General features: G+C 39.4%; 1 protein-coding gene across 22 annotated transcripts in view; it reads left to right on the plus strand.

Moving 5' to 3' along the window:
- The first annotated feature begins 2089 nt into the window (after window positions 1-2089).
- The window catches only part of nrxn1a (neurexin 1a), a 245015-nt gene continuing 222153 nt past the window's right edge, over window positions 2090-24951 (plus strand). For 7 of the 22 annotated variants that reach the window (XM_068724314.1, XM_068724330.1, XM_068724438.1 and 4 more), the window contains exons 1-6: window positions 2090-2237; window positions 3747-5099; window positions 22132-22149; window positions 23599-23628; window positions 24338-24349; window positions 24804-24851. In XM_068724314.1, the coding sequence (XP_068580415.1) occupies window positions 4388-5099; window positions 22132-22149; window positions 23599-23628; window positions 24338-24349; window positions 24804-24851 (820 nt within the window). In that variant the 5' untranslated portion in view covers window positions 2090-2237; window positions 3747-4387. The remainder of the gene's footprint in view (window positions 2238-3746; window positions 5100-22131; window positions 22150-23598; window positions 23629-24337; window positions 24350-24803; window positions 24852-24951) is intronic. The other 15 variants (XM_068724381.1, XM_068724398.1, XM_068724463.1 and 12 more) reach the window with 6 other exon arrangements.

A 24951-nucleotide genomic window follows, 5' to 3' on the forward strand; every position in this document is an offset into this window, starting at 1 on the left:
AGAAGAGACACTGGACCAAAATCTGTTTATACTGGTCTACAACAAGGAAGGAGGAGGAGCCAACTATTGTGATGTAGCTACTCAAAAACCTATCTACCTAAACTGTGGACTTGGATTACTGTGGAAAGTGAGAGATTACTAATGTATGAACAGAAAGCGGCCTTTTCTTAGCCTGGAATGAGCCCAGAAAGCTTAGACCTCTATTAAACTTGAATGTGCCATCTCCCTGTCCGCCTCAATCTGTCACACAAGTAACTCTGTAACATATCAAAAGTTGAAAAAAAAAAAAGTTTTCTTATGCCCTGAATCCTCTAAATGACAAACCCTATTTGGTTATGATTTCTAGGTTTTTGCTTTTAAAGTGAAGGAAGCAGTACTATTCCATCAGTCAGTCCCTCCAGTCTGCTTTGCAAGTCCGTGCATGAGACAGTAGTGGCGGAAGTGTCTTGAATAGCAAGATCTAAAATGCATGTGTTTGGAAAGTGAGCATATACAATATTTATATTGCATAAGTTGTGAGAGTGATTTTCAAAGTGATTTTGTATTTGATTTCTTATATAGTTGTGCTTTTGTTAGACCTGGCCTCCGTTTACTTCAGTTCATCCAGACTTTTCATCCATTTTCTGGTTCTCTGTTCACCGTGGAGTGGCACGAGAGAAGAATAAGATTTTCTTCAAGAATTCAAGATAACACACGGTGAGTAATTGATATACAAATGGTCATTTAAGAGTGAAGTATTCCCTCAAGACAAATAAAAGGTTGGTGCCCAGTTGAGAATTGAATACATTGCAGTGAGCAGAATTTTTGTAATAAATTATCTTACAACTAAGTATTATATCTGTTGAAATATCTGTTTCCAAACCACTGAACCCCATTAACATGCATATGTAGCCTGGCTAAATTAAACACTCACTTTAACTCTGCAAGCGTAGATAAAAACAGTACCAAAATATTCTTGAATGGAAAATCCAATAATATATACCTGAGAATTTTCATTTTCATTTTCTCACTGTGCTTGCTTTTATAGAAAAGTGTCAGGTTATTGGTTACATGAAACACACAAGGCAACTGAATTGAAAGACTGATTACACCACAATTGCACCAGACATGAGTCTACAAATTCTGGTGCTGGGCCCGCCTTGTGTGGATGAAACATGCATTATGATAAGTTGTAAATAGATAAAACCTGGAAACGTTTATAATGTGCAAATGAAATTGCCGTCAAGTGCTAAACTCTGACAACAGATAGGTGTACAAAAAAAAAATCAATATGTCTTACTTAATTTCTCACAGTAGACTATACTGTAACTACTCATAGTGTACCATAGTTAATTACATGTAAAAAAAAAATTAGGTGCAATATTTAAATTGCTATCTTTGATTTGTACAATGTTTTAGCAGGCCAATGACAAATGTGATTCTTTGACTGCATGGTTCTGACAAAATGCAGAATGCAACATTAAAGCTTACTAAAGACACGCCCACCACAGAGCTAACACATATAGTTTCTTTGTTCCAACCTTAAAGTAGTTACTAGAAGGAAGTAGATCATTAATGTACCTGACTAGCAATCGAGTATTTTGTACTAATTACAGTGAGTAAGGGCATCTTTGATTAGAACTCTTAGTCGTACTTATTGGAGTAATACACCAGTGTTCACTCTGAAAACAAATATGCATTCATATACCCCCCCCCCCCCCCCCCCCCCCAAAAAAAAAAAAAAAAAAAAAAAAAAACTAACATCGCCCTATCGATAAAAGAATCTATTTGGGTTTTTTTTGCAGATTGCATATACACATTGGAATATAAGATGTGGTAGTTTGCTGCAAATACTACTACCCCGTTCTGCACCTATACCATCTCTGACTGCGTCCCTGCCTTTGGTGTTCTTAGTGCGATCAATTGATCAATCGGAGCAGTTCTACAAGCCTTATCTCCAAAGTTGCCTATGCCATAAATGTCCGTGGATGGATGAATAAGGCAGAGGCGCTGTCCGATGTACTGCATCCAGCCCCTCCCCGGCAGACATCATCGAGAGACACGTGATACGCTCTGTCTGTGGCTCCTGACAGTCGCTGGATAAGCTCAACAGGGAAACCAGATTGCACCTTCTCTTCCACAAAGATAACTGGATTTTCGTCCCGCGCTCCCGACCCACTCCATCATTCATTCATATTTCTCTCTAGTTCTTTGGTTTTTTTAATCGGAAAACAAATTTGGAGGACGGCATATTTAAGGTAATTTATTTAACCACTGAGCATGTCAGGTTTTTAGTGGAGTTAGAGAGAAAGTGCTCTCTCTCTCTCTCTCTCTCTCTCTCTCTCTCTCTCTCTCTCTCTCTCTCTCTCTCTCTCTCTCTCTCTCTCTCTCTGATGCTGCGATTCACTTGAAAGCAGATCTTGATGTGAAGGCTTCGCTGAGTGGATTTGAGGTACAGGCTCTCAGAAACAGACCGAAAATATACGGACAGTCGTGGTTTACAGGAGCTCCTCCGGTGCAAGTGTTTTGCATGGAATTGCTTCTTTTTTTCCCCCTCTTGTGCCAACTATTTAGGGTCCCGTAGAAGTAAAGGTGAACGCGCAAAGGTAAAAAAAAAATAACGTCTCATCTTGTTTTTGCAAGAAATTGTATAGTTGTGAGCGACATGAGCATAAATATATTCTTATAATAGTGCGTCCTTTACAGCCCTCATCCAGGGTAAGGTGTTAAGGTATGGGACATATTATTGATGTCCTGTTTTGACAAAAGAAAATAGCCTGTGAAACGCAATCTTTTGGTGAGGATTACCACATATTTTATTAAGCATGGTGATCCTTATATACTGGTAATGGTATTCATCACGTTTGCTGTTTCTGGAGAGAATGTTTCCGTTTGTTTCTAGTGCGGTGCCCAAGTAAACCCGATCTACATTTGTCTTCTTTGAAATGCAAACTAATTGCGAAAATCAGGTTGCCGTCTTTTCTCTGCAGTTCAATGTTGAACACGTTTAGTGTTTGCGGAATCCGTCTCATTGTCCGAAAAATAGTGACGAGGCAAATATTACGAAGAGCACATTTTGGGAGTCTGACTGAGACCCAGCGGCAACCCGACTGGTTCGTCTTACACAAACAAACCATTGTGAATCAAATGACGCACTTTTTCTCATGGTAGGTCTTCAAGAGAGGGCAGGCCATTGATAGCCTACTGTATATCGGAATGCTGCTGACCATGGTCATTGGCGGCTGCAGAAGTTGTAATGAGTGTATAAGCAAAAGTAATATTCCAAGAAAAAATGAGAGTTGTAAATCAGCGGTTTCCTTTTTTTTTTTTTTACTTTGGTGTGACTGAGATTGTCCGGAGGAATTGTTTTCAGACACGCGATCATAATGATGCAAGCTATATCATTATTTAATGTGGCTTTTTTTTTCCCCTCATGATTATACATTGTGTTTTTTTTAATCTTCGAAGGACTGCGTATTTTTTTAAAAAAGACATGGTGTCCGACATACAAGATGAAGTCATGCATGGATGCTGACTGTCCAGTGCTGCCGTATGCTTCCTGGAAAGCCCTGCTGATATTCATCTATTGATAAGGCTCATGTTTGTTGCAACAAAGGCATCTCTGGATATAAGTGTTTGATTGGCTGTGCTTCAGCCTCATTCACAGTATTAACTGTGACTTTTGATTAAGGCTTTGGCCAAAGTGGATTTGGAAATGGATATGGTGAAAACACTTGTACTGTATCAAATTTGCTTTTGTTTTGCAGAGAGCTTTGGGACTGAGGACTGCCTTGACAGACAGACTGCATCTTTTGCTGAGCTTATCAGCCAACGTGTCTCCATGTGGGATTTTTTTTCTTCTCATTGCTACAGAGGATGACTATGTGAAAAGCCCCAAGCAAGGCTTCCAGTTACCCGCCAAAGAATGTTGGCATGAACATGAAGATTAAAGCTGCCATTTCAACTCAAGTGAAACAGTGCACACACTAACTGGCACCAGAAGGGACTGTTTCATAATTAAATAAATTAGATCAAGTGTGCCCAATGGATATTTGAATCCCTGTCACTTTGCTCTAAATAGCCATGGCAGAGAGGACCTTTAAACAGTTCAAACTATTTGGGAGCGAACAGTGAGAGGTTTGGCCAGTGTCCTACATGGACAGTGTGAGGTAATGGTATTTCCTCCAGGAAATAATTGTTGGCCAAGCCTGTTGCTGCGCAAATATATTATAGCATTCAACTTTTTGTCTTACAATGCATCAGTACACAATTGTTTATCCATGTAGACAGTCACTTATATGCCAGTCTACTCTCTCACGGTCAACCAAATTTAGTTATTGCTTAAGCAAAGGTTCATATAAATAAATTCAGCCCTATAACTCACCTGCATAGATTTTATGATCACACAATGGTTTTACAAAAGCCACATGGTGCCCATATCATATGGGTTGGGCTGCTTTTTTGTTGCTTTGTAGAGATAGGCACTTGTCTAGAGTTTACAGGTGCTGAGGGCCAGTGGGCTAGATTTCCAGTGTGGAATGCATGTTGCGAAAGTGAAATGAGCTTCAATATGAAAACAAAGAGTTCCCACGGGCTATTAGTTTACTTCGATGATGAGGGATTTTGTGACTTTCTAGAACTTCTCATACTGAATGGTAAACTCAGCCTCCGTTTCTCGATCTTCTGTGCGGAGCCTGCGACCGTCGTATCAGACACAGCGGTCAACGACAGCCAATGGCACGCAGTCACAATAAGGAGAAACTTTAAGAACACAACGCTGAAGGTGGACAATGAGAAGAAATGGGTGGAGGTGAAGTCAAAAAGACGGGATATGACTGTTTTCAGCCATTTGTTTGTTGGTGGAATACCACCGGAGTTACGATCCGTGGCGTTGCGACTCACATCAGCTGCAGTCAAGGATCAGCTACCTATCACTGGATGGATAACTGACATAAAGGTCAACAACACAGAGTCTGTCATGATCAACAGTGAAGGAGTCCTAAAGGACCTTTGCGGTTCAGCCAACATGTGCTTAAATGGAGGAATCTGCAGTATAATTAACAACGAACCAACATGTGACTGCTCTCGGACGGGGTTCCAAGGAAAGGACTGCAGTGAAGGTAAGACATTTGGATTCAGTTCAGACATACAGTCGGTACAATATGTCCTCTGTAGCCTTTTAAGTCAGCCGCAACATGGACTGATTTAAACAAATTCAAGTACTCCTCAGTCCAAAAGAAATGCATTCCCCTCCTCTATTTGGCAATGCTGGTTTAGGTTTTACCACGTGCATCATTGATCTGCAATACAGTTGTTTGTAATGAGTGAGTCTCCTGCAAGGCCTCATTAGCAAAACTTGCAGGTATTCTCCATCCCGAAGGTGTCTTCCATTCTTATAAAACAGGTCCATGGGGATTGGTTGACCTATGAAACATCATCTCCAATGGCTTACCTCAAAAGCAAGAGCAGGAGTAGTCATCGAAGAGTCAGATGGAGTAAACATAAATGATGTCATTGACTTCACACAGTATAAAAAAAGTGTCCAATAGATTTAAATAGTTGTTAACAGAAGAGAACCAAAATATTAACTGGGGGAGACTTTTGTGTCCGTTGCTAACACTGTCATTATTATTACATTGATACTTTAAGCTCACCACATTAGGATCTATCATCATATTATCATTTTCTACAAACTGTAGCTTGGCTGAGACACGGCTGCCGTCCAAAATGTTATCCTAATTGATTGAATAGTTCCAACAGATAAAACAATCAGCTGTGTAGTGCCAGAGAATAAAAGAGCTAGAGACCCAGCTAATCAATACACAAAGACAACATTGGGTTCTGTGAGGTAGTGAGAATACTGTCACTCTGTCGTGGCCAAATATTGTTATCAAAATATCAGGATCTCTTTTAGTTTTATCTAATGAAAATGCGTAATAATTCAGGGCATTGAGTGATTGAGTGTGGCGCTTCCCACAGGTTAGCAGTTTACTGCTGTGGTGAGGAAGAGCAGGTTTGTTGGTCAGTGTTGATGGGGGAGGGGTGTGAGTGAATCTATTAATTTTTTTAAAATCTATTTCTCCAGTTTATATATAGGCCATTTCATTTCAAATGCCCATGTATCTTTATTCAAGCACATAAATCATGTATTAACAATAAGCTCATTAAGCCAGCATTAGATAACTTACTACTGCAGCATACAGTAAAATATTCCAATCTGATTATTAGTCATTGAGGCAAATATGAAATATTCCTTATTAGAATGGCCTCTACACACTGTATCGGCAATGTTTTATTTGCTGCTGTATTCATGTTTTGTTAATGGTGTTAATGCAGCGGAAGGGAGCACAGGCTCTTTTACCAACCTCATGCACTGACAGAGTGAATGATTGTTGCTGTAGTTCACTAACAGGCTTTCAGTGTTGGGCAGCATTACGTATTTGTTTATTTAAACCAATGTACGTCAGTGAGAAATAGCAAGGCTGTATAGCCACACTGCATCAAAGCACCCAGAGTAAATCTAGATCAAAAATTAACTGTGGCAGTAAATATACTTCGACATGCCACCCAAACAGTAATTTTGTTCTCTTTCTTGCTCTTTTCAAGTACGGTGTATAATCACAAATCTTTCTCCAGTTTGGAGGAAATCCAAACAACGCCTAGAAAGCTCTTTGTCTTTTAGTGAATCACAATGCAATCATTAATTTTATGGCAGCCATCTTTTTCCTTACGCAAATGTAGCCTGATGACAGGTCTATCTCAGGCAAGCTGTGATACAGTTGTAGTGAGGAAACCACTGCAATGAATTGCTGGTGACTCTTGAAACAAAATGCATAACCAGCTTTGTTTTCAATGTTAACATCTTAACAACAGGTTACTATCCAGACAATTACAGCTTATTGTTTTTGAATAGACATTTTTTGCATTAAAATTATTTCTTTTGTTGAGGAAATAAATATGTATGCATAAAGTAAGTGTTTCCTTACCAACTGTAATGGCACAAAACACAAGTAATACCCTGAATAATACATGGTTAATTCTTATTTTAGGTGCTGCAGTGACAATGACAAAGAAGTGACTTTTTCCAAATTTAGCTGGTCTCCTGAATGAGCTCAGTTTGCAAGTTCCAAGATGGTGGGTGAGAGAAACACTCAGAAAGGGAGCAGCATGTTAAACTCACACTGAAGGTCTTTAAGGATAGTTGTACATCTGTCAACTTCCTGGCCTGAATAACCACGTCAAAGCATGGAAGAGAAACTACAGGTTACTAAATTGAAAGTATTAGATCCAAAAGATTACACAACAGAAGCCTCACAGACAAACAGTCAATGTATCAGTAGAGACGTCTGCTGCCGTCACCCCGGAGAGCAAAAAAGCACAGTTTGGAACTGCAACCCCTTTCTCAGTCATGCTTCCCTGCCTGATGAAATTACACAAAACCTAACTTGATTGTTTTTTATAGTTCGCCAGTGGGTTTGACAAGTATAGTGGTGCTAGTCACAGTGGATCCTTTCCACAGCAAAAGCAGTAGTCATTGAAACATTTACCACTTTTAGTATCAACCTGTAAACACAACATTGATACTTTATTTATAACACTATATCATATTATTTTTTTTATGGCGAACAGTCAAACAGTTGCCTATTTACACATCCAGCAGGCACAAAGCAACATTAGCATTAATTTAGGGTTTTGTTGGCCAATTCATTTAATTACAACATTCACTTTTTTTAGCTCTGTTTTGGTCTCCACCAACTCCTTTACTCCTTTACTCCTCTACTAATGCTTCACTCTGTTCACCAGCTAGTCACTTATTGTCTGCTGTTTGATGCTGGGCAGGTATCATACATTGTGATTAATCAAAGTGCTGAGGACAGCTTGCCCTTGTGGTTGGAGGAAAGACCGAACAAGCTGCAGGTTGTAAAACCAAAACAATGAGCCAAAAGGTGCTATAAAGCCCCATAGAGCAGGAACGAGCAATTTCACTATGACGTTACACATAGCCATTGGATCCATTGTTAATGTAAAAATATTGACGAATGCAACTTTCGATATAGCTATACTGTATATACAAATATGAATTAATATCTAGCGTTGGTGTATCATATCTCTCTGCTTGTGTGCCTGTAAAAAAAGACAAAGCACAAAAAGCTCTTTCTCTAGCCCTAAATAGCACCAAAGAACTGCTTTGAGTTGACAATGAGATGTTTTGACATACGCAATTTGTTTGAGCTAAAACACTGTAAGACTGTTAGTTCATGCTGAACTTTTTACATCATCTGTATTTTACATTTCTGTCTAGCCATGTTTTTAGTGTTACTATATATTACACCAGACCATATAAATTGTGGTAATACTACCCGCAATGAAGAAAGCTCTCTATAGCTCATTTCTGCATGGTACTATCATTACAAGACAAAGAGATTCAATTCCCACTGGAGCCATCCATGCTGAAATTGTATGAACTCATGGTACCTTAAGTCACTTTAGATGAAAGCATTCACCCAATTGTACCTTTGCCAGCTAATTCAGTATTCTTGCAACTTCAGAGAATTTTTTTCTCCCACCTCAAGGTAATGTGGTTTTGCTGCTTGCTTTCTCACCATCCTGAGCTGCACGGGGCAGGCAGCAAACAACAGCTACTACTGCAAATCTCTGTGCGTGGAGAATTTTATCAGACCATTAATTCAAAATAATGATTAAAGCTATCGCTTTTAGCCCAGTCTGAATCGAATGTAACCGTCAAAACTAGAAGTATGTAATACAGAGAGGTCTGGCCATACATTTACCTAGTGCCCATACATTGATTAACCTCCAAAGTACTTTGGAGTTTTAAATTTACCTTTCCGTTAAAAATGTAAAAGCTGTTGTATTGCTTTGATCTGATGAAAGGCTCACAGGATTTGCCACCAGACCTGTCAAGTCTCCCCTATCCGACCACAAGCTTGCACATTGCACAACCTCACACACACGCACACATAAATCCCTTTGATCGGTAAAACAATTATTTAAATGCACTGTTCTATGGCCAGTAAGTTCCCAGAATCTGTCCTCCTTTTTCTCATTAGATAAATTATTTTGTCCTGAAAAAATGGAATGATGTTTATTTCATCGTACATTAGCTGAACATAAATCAGCCAAAGTACAAAAGTAGGGCAGATCTAAAGACTGTACAGCATTTTATTTTATTTCATTTTGTGCATTATGTAATTCAAAGGATAAATTGACTGGATACAGTAAATAATTGTGATTGTGTTGCACTTTAGCTGAGAGAATAGCTTCTAGGTCTTTGCAAAGATATTGTTAGAAGTCATTGTAGGACTGACAGCCAGATTACTTAAGCCACTTCATTAAGCTGCTAATGCATGATGACAGGGTACCAAGTATGACTGTAGCCTACAGTAAGTGAAATTATGTCACACCTTTTTTCACATTTGAATCATAATCATCAGCTTGGTAGTCACGGAACACTACAGCTTCGCAACAGATTTGTGCAACGTGAAGTAGTGCAACATATGCAGGAGGCAAAATGGCCACATATACTGTAGGATTCACACTCCTTACATTCTTTACCAGGCCTTGGTCTTTATCAATGTGTTTCCACAGCAAATTTGATTCTTGATTGTTGTTATTTAAGGTTTCAGGTTGATTACTGAGAAAGGAATTACACATTGAGGAACCTTTTGCAAAGCTCTGTAGTTTGAAGGTGATTTTACGGTTATAGCTACTGAAAATATTTCAAGGTTACTCAGCTCTCTATCTGTTAAGTTGGATTTAGCCAATGGGTGGTACAGTCAATCGTTTTTGTTGTACACAAAAAACATGCATTTTTTCTGTTATTGTATGCCATTGGTCCCTTTTATGTTTGTCATGACACTGGTTCCTTAAATATGTCTGTCTCACACAAATCGATTCTTAGTCAGTGGCAATGGCATTCCCCGGTAAAATGTCCTGCCAGTAGAATTTGAAATGTGAAGACTTCCGCAACCTTTTTATTACATTTCAAGTGGTGTTTTACATTATCTGGCACCAATGACTCGCAACCTGCTATAACACCACTTGTAATATGGAGATGGAGGAGGACGAGGATGTATGAAACGTCCAACATTGGCGTTCTTTTGCAGTCATGTCTCTGACTGTAACATTAGTATAATCTTTGCTCCCATTTTACGGTGGCTCCATTTCCGTCTCCACTAACTCCTAAGGGATATTCAATGCGTTGTTCCTAGATACAAAATATTGATTAGTGCTACTTTAATAAAACATTTTGGCTACAGTGATACTGAAAGACAGAAAGCCTTTTGGTGTCAAACAAAAAAAGAGAGGATTTCTTTCTTTGGGGAATAATTTGTCGATCCTGGCTTCCTGTTGGACTGTTCAGCACACTGTGTATGTGTTTCTGAATGAAGAAGCGAATCAATTTAAACTGAAATATCTGTTGATGCTCTGGCAGTATGCTTCTATCAGTACTGGATGTTTTGTGCCAAGTTGTATCCCGAAGGACAATTCAACCTAACGCACTAAAAAATACAATAGAGTGGAGAAGTGGGCAGGCTTATGTTGGGTAGCTGAACAACTGAACGGAAAAAAAATCTGATTGAAAAAAAGCTAATGGTACACGGCTGTGCAGTTAACAACTAAAATCAATGTGTCTCAAATGCTACAGTAGTTGAAAATATATAGTGTGCTTACTCCTAATATCCTGTCCCTGTGCTGATTATGGGACTAGTATGGTTTGACATTTGTAGAGGTTTTACAGTTTGGGACTTTGCATCTATTTATATACAAGAGCAATGCCTTTTGCACAACTGTACACAGACAGCTGTTTAGATAAATGCACAATGAGTCAGGGTAACACATATGGAAACAGTTACTTTAGTGAACTCAATACGCAGCTTGTGTTTGTCAAAAGCAACATTATAATTTTTAGGTGATTTATGGCTCCATGTGAATGAAATATAAAATTGTTGACCACCTTTTTTTTAAGTATTCTCCACGTGTTCCCATATAGATTAAACTGCTTTGAGACACAATATCGCAAGATGAATTCTTTAATAAAATGAGCGCGTTCTTCGAGGTATGTCTGTCATTGTATGTCACCCAAACATGTGGCCTCATTGTACCTCCTAAAGTGTCATTCTGTCTAGAATCCTCTAGTGCAGCTTCACTCAGGCGAAAGCAGATTATTAGTATACTGCTGTCTCTGAGTCCAAAGACAGATATTGGGATCAAAAGATTAGAGGGATTTTGCTGGAGGATTTTTGCCTTGTTTAAATACAACTGCTTCTGACTGTCAAAGGGTGTTTGTGAAATTCTTTGACACAAAACTCTCCTTTAACGGGATTCGTCCCACAGCACAAATAAACATGTTTGAGTATCCATAGCACACTCACACATGCTTGTATTAAACTGGGCTAGTGTGTTTTTAATTGTAGCATGTTAGCTGGCATAAGGAGTTTAGTTTTTTTTCTTGTTTGTTTGTTTATTATAGATGACGTCCTTATTCATACCTATGTTATGTTTGGAAAAATATCTCACCTTGCATAATCGCTGAACGGTTTGATCTCCCCTATACAGATTCCGAATAAAAGCTGCATAGAGGCGAAAATGTGCCTCTTTAAATTCCGGACTGCAGATGATATTTTCACTTTGAACATAAGTTGCCTTTCATGCCGCTGGTTAGGTGTCATCCTTCATGAGAGTCGTCTGAAATGCTAAAAACAAGTCGAAAGTGCACTGTCAGAAATTCAAAGCTGTCATGCTAATGGTAAAGCGAAGACGAATCACTTTTCAACAACATTTTATGTGACTTTGAAGCCCTTTATAACTGCAAGAGCACAAATAAAGTCGACTTCACAATAATAGCGTAGGGGAGACTATTTGTCACCTTTAGGGATTTCTACCTCCTGTACAAGTAGGTGAGTGCTCCTTCTTCCACATAATATATATCTACCCTTATAGATGCATTGATCAGATTTATAAGTTTCTTTTGTCATTTTTTAATGGGATGGGCTGTAGCTCACTGTTCACAGTATTTTAGAGCTTAGCTACATTTAATGCTCAGTGTGCTTTATTAATACTTTTTTTTTTACTTTAGCTGAAGAGCCGCTCTTCAGATAGGGATTTGTCACACGTCAACGGTGAGAGCCACAACTACAGTTTCCTTAAGCAACTGCTGAGCGTATTTAGCTAGAAAAAGGTTCTTGCTTCACGAGGCTGTGATTTATATTACAATAGGTTACAAATATGCTGAGCCAATACTTAAAAATATGCAGTTCACATTGATTCTTAGGACATCTTGGTTCCCTGCCAGGCATAATACTCAAGTGTTTAAAAGCTACTGCATCACAAAAAAGATTTACTCCACACCTGTAATACTATTTTAGATATTGTCAATCCAGGGATTACGGTTGTTAGAACTACTGTATAAGCTGCTCTGATTATCCTGTTGGATCATTCTGACCCACAAGATGTAAAAGAATGACGAGGTCTTCAGCACATCTGCTGCCACAATCCCCTCTGTTTGGGCTGTCTCTTTGGAAATATCTGGATTGGACTTTATTGTCCACACACCATCTGTCCCGAGAAACTTGGCGTAGCTGCATAATAATATTAATCAAATTAAAAATTAACACTGTGAGTATATTTACTTTGTAGTATAGTTAGCGCACCATTGTCCCGTTCTTAGGATGAAGAATGGCTGTAGAACAAATGTGGTTGGACATAAATTTCTATCACAATTTTAGTTATTAGCTTTCTTGAGGCTGTCCACAGCATTCAGAGTATTGATAGAGCAGCAAACAAGTATTTGCTAAGATATAAAAGACTATTGGCTTGAGCAGAGAATAAAGTCACTCTCTATCTGTGTGTGTTGAAATCTGAGCTTCTCTGTGCTGAGTTGATATAGCTGGGTCGGCCGTTTGTGCCTTTTAGTGTATATTAGTGCATGTGAGCGTGCCCCACTGGTTAGCTCTGCACTGCGCTCATACAGCAGTTACAGCTGCAAACGGCATCCCGACCAACAGCGTCCTCACAGCAGCATATCGTCCACCTTCCGGTCAGCTCTTGTGGCAATAGATACAATCTTAATTTAGAATTTAGCAACTTTTAGGCAGCAGTTTGACCTGCAGTCAGAATCTCCAGCCAGAGGAGGAGTGCTCAGCATCCAGCAGCAGCATCTCCTCCCTGGGCCCGGAGCACAGCTTCGCCTTGCTGCTCCAAAGGTCCTCGCTGGGAGCCAACACTGACAACATGCTGCTGGAGGCCCAGGGCGTAGTGCTGGGCCAACTGGGGGGAAGGGTGGCATAGGAGAACTAGAACCAGGGCTGCGCGGTGCAGACTTTCAGACTTCTGCAAAAATGTGGGAGGTTTTCTAAAAAGGGACTCTGGTGCATGGAAACACCCCTTTCATCCACAAGGACCACCAAAATCAACACAAAATGAAAGTTCCTTGTAGTTCCTCTGCATTCGGGAACAGCTAACCACTCCCATACTTGCACCTGTCTTGATTATTTAATTTAACCTTATTTTGCATAGTTAATACCAGTTACTTACATAGTCTATTTAGTTCTTGCATATTTAAAAGCTGGGCAATCTCAGCTGCAGAACATTACCAAACCGTTTGGTAAAAATCACTGAATAAAACCAGATACATTAAAGATTAAAGAATTATACAACATGGATAGACATTGTTATCATGACACAGACAGACCTATGTGGATATATGTGTACCTATTTGCATAATAAATAAATGGATAGGATCAAACTCAACATTTCAGCACAAATCAATGTTCTGGGTGAGAGACAAGAAGGACAGGGGTGGTCTGTACTTTGGTGGAGAGAAACACAGAGGCAGAACAATCAACATCCAGTTTATGTGGCAGGAAACTAAAAGTATTGTAAACAGAGTTGGTTATCATGGCTGTAACTACAACTATTTTATATAAATTCAGATGTTTTCACTGTTTGAGATTAAAAATATATACAAGGAATAAACATACATGGTGCATAAATGAAAATACCTACGAGGCAGGATCTTACCAAATAGGGGCATACACGGAGACAGCAGTGTAGGTGAAGAAAAACAAGTTTTTTTGAGTTTGAGTTTTAATGAGAACTCGTATGGCAGGAGGGCATTGCTGGTAGGGAGATGAGGCGGCTGGGGTGCGACGTGGGAACTGGAATCTTGAGGCACAAGGAAAACACAAGTTAGTCATAAACTTCAGTAATAATAAGGGTTAAATAATCTTTAGTCAAGAAAAAGACTCAGAGGGGCCAAGAGTCAAGCTACCACTGAGCTGACGAAACAATTTGGCGATGAGATGGAATTTGAGCTGCATATGCTTGATGGTCTGATTGAAGGCAGGTGCGGAGATGAGCCCAGGTGCTGGGTGATGGAAGTCGCGCCCATGCCACACACACACACACACACACACACACACACACACACACACACACACACACACACACACACACACACACACACACACACACACACTCAGAGAACAGAGGGGAGACATCAGGAAAAGGGCTGGAGTCACAGCTGAGCTGTGACAGGAGAGATGTCAACAGGAGGTCCAAAACCCACATGTCAAAGAACTCTTCCTAATAAACATATGTTAGCTTGGCACAACATATTAATTAGGTACATGTTGCATCAAAACTCAGTTTCCTTAAGTTGTTTAAGCACAGTTGGATGTGTCTCTGTGTCTTTATGTTCCTCAGGAATGTAGATGCTTTGAAAACACGAAAGGTGGGGTCATGAATCCTTGTAGGCTCGGCCATAAAGGTTCAAGTGTTGTGATTGAAGTCTAATCTTGAATCTGTCCCGACACATGTTAAAGTTCAACCCGTTTAGTGACCTTTAGGTTCCTGAGAGCACTCTCTGGACGAAGTTTATTAGTTCATATTATGTCATTGTTATTATCAATGTGTATGTTATTTTATCATCTTTCCACCGACGTTAGCTACAAATGAAGTCTCTGCAGACTACTTGACATTCTGCTGAAATGGATACTGGACACTGTCCAATATTGAGGAATCCAGTGTCAGTGGGCTGACCTCACAAAAATGTTATATGAAGAGTGTATTTTTCTGAAAGCTTACATGTGGCACCGTTAACCGACTCAGATGGTGAGAGTTGAAATTGTGCAGTATAGCCAGAGCTGTGGGAGCTATCAGTTTCCATCAGAGTGGCCGGTCGCGCTGCCCATTTCCTCTCTCTCCACTCCTACAGTTGCTTGAGGAGGATAATGAGAGAGATGGTGAGCTGTGTAATGCCACTAACGCTCATCTGTAAGATAGATGCATTAGGTTTAGGCTGTGGTACTAAGACATGAGCCCTCACTTATACTTATTATTCTTGATTTGGTCAAATCTGTAATTTAACAACAATCGATCTTCTGGTAGCTCTGACCTTTGCTGCAAGGCTTTTACATTTTCCCTTAAAGCGCCTCTGCGACAAAGGATTTCAGAGCAGCCTTCCTGCTATTATTATTTTTCAAAATTAAAATTGTCTAATGCCTTTTTTAATCATTTATCAGAATCAGAACATTAATATCACATATAACATATAATTAATATGTTCATAGTAGATTATCAGTGTGTTTTCTTGCCAGATTTGGTCGCAGCAAGTGAAGAAAATAGACAAGCTGCTGAAAGTATCGTTGAAGTTTGCGAGACGGAGCGACGCATTCTTTATAATCAGCCCAAAATGGTTTACATGATAGGCGAATGGAAGTGTGCAGCCCAAAACTTGTGGTGCTTCTGTGTCCAGTGTGAACCTGGCGTTAAGGAAACTGGACTCACCATGTTTCAAAAGAGCTGGAAAATGTTGATGCATTGCACCTAAACGTCCTCAAGCAGTCACCTACTCATTTCTCTGATGCAGCACCTTTAAAGGGAAGTTCAAATATTATAGTTTTTTGTATGAAGAGTTTCAGCTTCTCCACAATAAAACATATAGCTGACCTACTTTTTCAAAGCAATGCTGGCATGATAAACTGCTTCAGTTTGAGGCTATTTAAGATGGAATTGAACCGCTTTCATTAGGAAGTGTCAGTTGCTTAATAATTCATAATACTGAACATCGTTTACATATTATGTCTTCATTGTTATTGCTTTTTACATATTATACGAAATGCCCTTATTTAAGTGACTCTCTCACCTCCTCTCTGACCAGTCTACCAAGTAAGCATAATGCTGTGAGAGAACAAATTAGTTTTCCCTGAATAGTGATGACTGTATAGAATGGTATTACCAATGCAGAACATGAACACACATACAGTATTTGATGTCACACTACCACTACAAAACTTTAAGGTAGAGTCTGACTTTCAGATTTTTAAATACACAACTTTCTAGGAGAGAACGGGGCCATTTGTTTAAGAGCTGCTGCATTACACACACAATTAGGCTCTCTTAGAACAAGCTAAGGATTTTTTTTTTACTTAAAGCAATTATTGAAAAGCGGCTATGATTGCACATAGTCTTTGAGTAAAATATAATATCTAGGTTGAAAGTTGTTACCTTATTGGTGATGGCTTGTAGTTGAGTCCTTACTCAATGTTGACAGAAAATATGTGATTTGACAGCACAAAGCTCCATTGTGATATCTGTGAAACCTATTTCAGGATCCAAATGTCACTGTAGCTACAGTTTCTTATTTCTAACAAGAGCGCATACAAAACTATGCCAGATAATAGGCAAGAACAAACTACACTTTTCCCACATTTTTGCCTTCGGTATCACTTACATTCATTTTGACTTTAAGAAAAAATCATGACTAGAATTAAAAGAGTTCAAGGGCACTAACCATTTCATTTTGTGGTGTTTCCTTTAAGGGAGTGCATGTTAATTGGTTGAAATAAATAGTAGAACCAGCTGAAACTAGGAAATAATAGATACAAGGAATTCCAACAAACCTAAACGCTTCAATTCTGATGACATTAAGAGGGGACGACAAAAGGTTGATTCAGGGAAACAGCCCTTAAATTGTCATATGGCAGAGAAAAAATGAACTACATCTCTAGTGAATGTGAGACATGTTGCTTCATGTGAACTGTAGTGTCACCAAGAGCACTATGATGCTGCTTGTCATGTCTCATCAGCCAACTGCATTCAGACACACAGCAGGACAGACATACAGTTGTGGTCAAAAGTTTACATACACTTGTAAAGAAGATAATGTCATGGCTCTCTTGAGTTTCCAGTTATTTCTACAACTCTGATTTTTCTCTGATAGAGTGATTGGAACAGATACTTCTTTGTCACAAAAAACATTCATGAAGTTTGGTTCTTTCATGAAAAAGTGATCAAATCTGCTGGGTCAAAAATATACATACAGCAGTGCTAATATTTGGTTACATGTCCCTTGGCCATTTTCACTTCAATTAGGCGCTTTTGGTAGCCATCCACAAGCTTCTGGCAAGCTTCTCGTTGAATCTTTGACCACTCCTCTTGACAGAATTGGTGCAGTTCAGTTAAATTTGATGGCTTTCTGACATGGACTTGTTTCTTCAGCATTGTCCACATGTTCTCAATGGGATTTAAGTTAGGACTTTGGGAAGGCCATTCTAAAACCCTAATTCTAGCCTGATTTAGCCATTCCATTACCACTTTTGATGTGTGTTTGGGGTCATTGTCCTGTTGGAACACCCAACTGCGCCCAAGACCCAACCTTCGGGCTGATGATTTTAGGTTATCTTGAAGAATTTGAAGGTAATCCTCCTTCTTCATTATCCCATTTACTCTCTGTAAAGCACCAGTTCCATTGGCAGCAAAACAGCCCCACAGCATAATACTACCACCACCGTGCTTGACGGTAGGCATGGTGTTCTTGGGGTTAAAGGCCTCACCTTTTCTCCTCCAAACATATTGCTGGGCATTGTGGCCAAACAGCTCGATTTTTGTTTCGTCTGACCACAGAACTTTCCTCCAGAAGGTCTTATCTTTGTCCATGTGATCAGCAGCAAACTTCAGTCGAGCCTTAAGGTGCCGCTTTTGGAGCAAGGGCTTCCTTCTTGCACGGCAGCCTCTCAGTCCATGGAGATGCAAAACACGCTTGACTGTGGACACTGACACCTGTGTTCCAGCAGCTTCTAATTCTTGGCAGATCTGCTTTTTGGTGGTTCTCGGTTGACTCTTCACCCTCCTGACCAATTTTCTCTCTGCAGCAGGTGATAGCTTGCGTTTTCTTCCTGATCGTGGCAGTGACAAAACAGTGCCATGCACTTTATACTTACAAACAATTGTTTGCACTGTTGCTCTTGGGACCTGCAGCTGCTTTGAAATGGCTCCAAGTGACTTTCCTGACTTGTTGAAGTCAATGATTCGCTTTTTCAGATCCATGCTGAGCTCCTTTGACTTTCCCATTGTAGCGTTTGTGGGCGTTTGTATCCAATGAGCCCTATTTAAATGGCCTCAGAGAAGTCACCAGTTGTAGTCACTCATAATCACTCACAAGAAGTTAAGAGGCCATGCTATGAAGCTCATTTCATTGACACAACTTTCTAAGTCACCAAAATTGCTAATTCATGTTGCTGTATGTATATTTTTGACCCAGCAGATTTTGTCACTTTTTCTGTTAACCCATAATAAAGTCATGAAAGAACCAAACTTCATGAATGTTTTTTGTGACAAAGAAGTATCTGTTCCAATCACTCTATCAGAGAAAAATCAGAGTTGTAGAAATAACTGGAAACTCAAGAGAGCCATGACATTATGTTCTTTACAAGTGTATGTAAACTTTTGAACACAACTGTAGATGTTTTAATGACATTTCTGTCGAGCTGGCTGATAGCAGCGGTGTAAAGAACTGTTTAATCAGCCTTTTCTCATTACTTTGTCGTCTGATACCGACACACAAGGCACCCTTTAGCGTCTGTATGAGACACACCGGGCTTTCAAGTAACTACAATAGAAACCCATCGCCGTCATTATGAGATGGTCAGAGAAATTGGTCAGGGAGTGTAATGACTTAAAAAAAAAAAACACACACACACACACACACACACACACACACACACACACGGTGGGTGGGTAAAACAAACACAGGACTCTTAATCAAGAGACCGGTGTTGGAGACGGGTATTTGTGTCACAAAGTTTTGTTGTTATATTGAAGTGCTTTTGTTTGAATTAACAACGTTAACCACGTGTTTACTGCGGCCGTGCAGTGGGCTACCCGGTGCGTTAGAAAGTGATGCCAAGTGGTGTGACAAAGCATCAGTATGTGACGACTTGGAATGAGAACATGTTTGGATTTTGGCTTTCTACGAACTGTCACTTTGGCTTAATTTAGATGTCACAGTTTTGAGCTCAAAGTCAAAGCATCAAGCTTTTGTTGAAGTGTCAAAATCATATCTGCAGGAGGAAAATAGAAAAGAAAATTGATTTATACAAATATTTACCATTCTTGATTTTTTTGTTCTGCTGCTGCACACCAGATGCTTTATTCTGTTTGGCATCAACTTGAATAGTAATGTAATTACTTTCCATGAGCTAAACATCGTGTGCATGATCAACAGCACAAGACCATCAGAGATGCAGATCATCTGATAGACAGTTGAGTGCATTTCAGTGTAGTGTTACCAGCACAATAGCACTGGGATCACTTTGTCAAGGGGATTAAATGGATTTACGTCTCTGGATTAGAATGCAACCAGCTGGGTACATTTGTGAAAGAAAGTGTGTGTGCGCGTGTGTGTCTGTGTGTTTGTGATAGGGGGCTTGTTTTAATGGTCCATGTCAGTTGATACTGCTGGAAGACGAAAGCTTCTTTTCTTCAGAATACAACCAAATGAAACCTTGTTTACTGTGGCCACTGACGACTGCTGAAGTTTGATTTACAAGAATGACTTACTACTGGGCACAATCCTTCAACAAATCAAATTCTCTGACTACCTATACACTGCATTAGAAATGTGATGTTTCTCCCCTGTTGCCATTTAAATTGTGTTTTTGTCTCTCTTAGTGTGAAGAAAATGTGCTCAGATCAGATTTCATAAAAGGATACTATACTGCATGCCTCTCAAGCTAACCTAATTAGGATAAATTAATCATCGTACCTCTAAATCTGATTTTGATTTGATTTTGATCACCAATAATTAGAGGAAAGGAATCCCTATCACACAATGTTAATTGCACGATAACCTTACACGCAATCTAAAACAAACTAAACAATGCTCTTAAACAGGCCACTCTTGGAATTGAAATGCAGTGGGAGGAATGATTACACATTGTTGCAAAAGTCACCGTCAGTCTTTGGGGTTTTGACATAAGCAAACGGTCGTGATTCTTCTACTTTACACTTCTCATGAGGTCACTTTGCAACTGCCAGCTTCATGCTTGCCTTGTCGGAATGTCTTTTCAGCAGTGTGCTTTTCATCATCAAGCTAACTTTTTGTGAACAAAGTGCACTTTTTTACTGTCCTGTAAACGTCCAAACTGAAATCAAGGAAATCAGGAAATAAGATCCTCATAATGCATGAGGCTGCACACATTTCAAATCATCTAGATTGAATTTATATGAGTCTGTGTGCAAATTTTTTTCAAAGAATTCATTTGGTTAAAAAAAAAATCTGAAAGTCAATTATGAAATTGTATAAATATCCCAAATATTCTATTCCACAAGGGCTTGGATAAATAAGCTACTACTTTATTGGATAATAGTACTTCACATTGACAACTAAATATATGTAAGACACATTTTACATATATTTTAACTGACTTGTTATTGTCATGTTAAGTGAAAGTGGTTGATTGTCGTTGGTGATTTGTTCACAAAATGATGATTTGGATTGTTTTTTGTGCATGATGTCTGATTTGGAAGGGGAACCAGTGGTGATGGTAAGTCTTGGGTCAAAAAAAACGCTTGAATCTGGGCAAGAAACCATTTTACAGAGGTAGGAGTTTATTTTGTAGTGGCAACTGGTCTTTTGTGCTCAACTGGCCGTTTGTAATTGGATTGATTCCAGGATATTTTTTTGTTGTACAAATATTGATTATACATTGCATGCTACTGTCTTTATGATTTGAATTCATGTTTGCCCTATTGAGAATTCATAATAATGTTGTATCACCATTTTGTGTATTTCTGCTATTATGATTTTAGATTTTTAGATATTGAATATGGAATCAGTCTCCAGGCAAATCACAAGCACTTAATGGTGAATAGAACTGTTGACTGACTATTTTTTGTTGTTTTTGTAGGCAGTTGGGCTCTTACAAACTCTCATTTCAATGGTTTTGCATGTTTTCTCAAACCCATTTGTTTTCCTCTCATTGGTAGCATGATGTTTACCTCACCTGTTTTCCATTAATTAATTGACATGTAATTCTTCTCTTGGCCTCCTTTATTAGAGGTTTTACAAATGGCAGTTGTTTCACCTCCTCACACCTCACTTTGATTGCCAAATGCAATGTTACAGAAATTTCTTTTGGGAGACAATCTCCTTTTGCGTTGCCAATACGTGCTCACTGGTCATTGCTTTCAGTACGGCAACCAAGTCACCTGATTTCAGTCACGAGACCCCACTGCCCAATATGAAACCTTGGAAGCCTTGCTTTACCACAGCTAACAGGGTTCTTTTCTCTTGCACTGCATTTCATCACATATGGAGCAGCTTTTCATTTAAGAAAAAACAACAAAACACTGCACACAGATTCCATTGAATTTGTTGAATTAAATAGTTGTTGTAACCAAAAGTTAAAGTCCATCATGTTTGAAAAAGAAAAAAAAAACTCAACGATTTAATTAGCCTTACGCAACAGAATGAACCAGCCTCATGCCTGAAGATGTTTATCCCATTACGGATCATGATCAATACTGGTTCTTCAATCTTTTAACAGTGATGCCAGTTTTTATCGGCCGCCAACGAATAGTTTAGATCTTCAAGGTTATATCAAATATTCAGAAGGGCTCCTTTAGTTACAACTCTGTCCTGTATTCCAGGTCAGTGTACGAGCAAAAAGGGTGGACAACAAAATGAAGGCCTATGCATAGATCAGCATTTCCTCTGCAGGAGTTACAATAGGTCACTTGCATGTGATGTTTAATGCCTTGCATGGTTACGACATGCAATGGCCAGTACTAGTCTGCATGCTGCTTAATGAATGTCTTCCTCTCTTTCTCTTTGCCTGTCCGTGCTTCCAGAAGACAACTATACTGAAGGTGGGTATTTTCACTGTTGGTTTTGCTAAATTGTGTATGCCTACACTGTGTCATGGCTAAGGCTCCTCAAATAAATGTAAGCAAATCTTGTATGCTGGTAATGGCATTGAAATAACTGGAGTGGTAAGTCTCAGTAATCAGGTTTTCAATGAGACTTTTTTTAAATTTTAATTTAAAAAATGTTTACACCTCACAGTAAAAATTCTTCATGTGTGTGAATAAACTAATACCTCAATCAAAAATGAAGCATGTAATGAGCTTTTCCTACTCTATACTTCGCAGTAGTACTTCGAGTAGCCTTGGAGTACTGCTGGTTTTCTGCTTCACCATTTCATCTCAGCGGTTATTCAGTGCTCAGTTGATTTCCTAAATAATAAATAAATGAATAATTAAAACAGCAGGGCTTTGGACCTTGAGCGCCTTGAGCGCCAACGCTGAAACCAGGATGGGCTCCTGGTAAAACAAATCAATCAGAAAGAAAGAATACAATAATATTAAAACATTAAGGTCCAAGTGTCCTTCGTAAAAGTTATTTTAAAAGGCTTAGCTGAGCAATACTATAATAAAGTATTGCACTAGGTTCTACAAAACAGAACAATATAGATTAATTCCTTAAATTAGTGTCAACAAATTAATTTGAAAAAGGTAAAATGTTCATTCATGGTTATTGCTATCATAAGCTGACTCTATGGAGCGGTTAGAGTTCTCGATCAAATAGAAAATGTTCAGTTTTTATTTGGTTGAATGTCTTGTTGGTAAGTGTATTGTAATACAAAGTGACAAAGACTCCTTCATTTAACTCAATGCTTTCTTCTTCCTTATGAGCAAAATCATTTAATTTTGTGCACTAGGATTCCATGGGGACGTAGTAGATTATTGGTTTGAGGCTGAAATTACCCATATTTCAAAACAGCAGGGTAATGATAATGTACATCATGTATGTCAGGAAGAAAAGTTTGCTCAAGGAAAGAACTGGAATTAGTTGGCAGCTAACATAAAGCTCCTTCCTAGAGCGGTGACCAGACCATGTAAGCTTCCGTTTTCTTTGCGTGACACAAGTATGACTCACTGTTGACAGTTGTTGGAGGTCAAGGTAAAACAGGTCTTCTGCTATATTTGTGCATAGGGATCGCTCTCTCATGGGTAGGTGGGATGATAGTCTGCGTACTTCTCGTCTTAATGAAAAAAAAGGTCAACCTGAATTTAGATTTCTGAATGATGACTAGTAAGTGGCTGATGATGCATTGCAACCTGCCATGGTTGACTAAATGCTCATCGCGCCAACCCTGTCTGTGCGCCCTCCTATTTCTCTCCGTCCCACTCTTCCCTCTCCCAACACTCCTCAAGTAACACAGACATCTGCTCTGAAAGAGATGCCTGCGTGTCAGTGTCATACAGCTTCCCATGATCCCTTGTTCTCTGCTGACTGTGCTCTTGTTTTCCTTTAAGGTCTGGCACACCTGATGATGGGCGACCAAGGTATGAGCTCTGTTCCTTTTCCCCATCATTCCTCCAATGTCCCTCCTGCTCCCATTGTGCTCTGAAGTGTGTTTGCATATGACTCTTGTGCAATACTCAGGCTTGAAGCTTCATATATGGCTGTCATTTCGCTTATTCTGAATGACCTAGTTGATTTTCATTCTCCCTGTGACTTTTTTTTCTGTATGACCCCTTTTTCAAGCTCATTTGGCTTTCTGCTCCCCACTCTGCTGGGTATTTCTGTCCGTATTTTCATTCTTTTTAATTATTCACATCTACTGTGCAGTTCTGATGTTATGATGATGTGGTTTAAGTAAAGGGACATTTGCATTAACAATATTAGGATGTAATGCATGGTGGTGGAAAAATAGCTTACTGAATTTTTAAGCTAATCCTCATCTGTCATGCACAGACGATCTGTCCATTCTATCTTCATCCATCCATTTGTATGGCTACTGCATCCCCTTATCATGCAGCAGAGCAGGGATGTGAAGTGTTGTTCCTCTCGTTCCACTTTCCTTTGTTAGTCGCCTCTTACTGTCACACATTTCCCTCTATCTGCACATATATGTAGCCATCGAGCCTCTTTCTCCTGCCGTCTCTCCTTTTCCGACTTGACCACGACACTTATCAGTGTCCCCTCTGCTTTTGTTCTCCCTTTTTGTCTGGAATCTGCTTCCTTCATGGAACATTTCATCAAATCTCATAGGTAAAAGTAAAGGTACAACCCTTTTAACTCTCTGAATTCATGAAACTATGACAGCAGTGTTTGTGGCAGTATATACTCGGGCTTAATGCAGTATACAAGGTCATTGGCATTTAACAAAATTGCTTTCTCAACTATATATGAAAGATTTCCAAGGTAGGTGCCGCTTTCGCTTTGCATTCACATGTTTAAGCTGTGTCACCTTTCTTTTCTGCTTGATGCATGGGAATCATAAAAGAGACTCACATGGGCATATGAACACAATAGTTGCTGTCCTAGTTCCAGTACACCACCACAACCACCACCCAGGGGGTAACTACACTCTTTTTGTTCAAATAATGGGTTTTGGGTTTGCTGGGTGAGGCTGGATCATGGTGTTGTGGGCCCCCCATCCTGGCTGTGATCATCACCTCTTCTCCCTGTGGGGTAAGTGGACTTCTGATCTTTGCCATTTGACTCTCCTCCTCAGGGCAGAGAGGGGAAGTTTGGCTACTAAGGTCCCTTCTGAGCATTCAAGGTAAAAATTTGATTCTTTCAAGTTAGTAAATGAGGTAAAACCAAATCTAGCAAGTTATAACTTACTGAAGTGTGGGAAACTTGACTGTCAGTATGTGTGG

The sequence above is a fragment of the Cebidichthys violaceus genome, unplaced genomic scaffold (genome assembly GCF_023349555.1).
Source record: "Cebidichthys violaceus isolate CVI_PGR_0920_01 unplaced genomic scaffold, fCebVio1.0.p SCAF_10, whole genome shotgun sequence".
NCBI classification, from domain to species: domain Eukaryota; kingdom Metazoa; phylum Chordata; class Actinopteri; order Perciformes; family Stichaeidae; genus Cebidichthys; species Cebidichthys violaceus.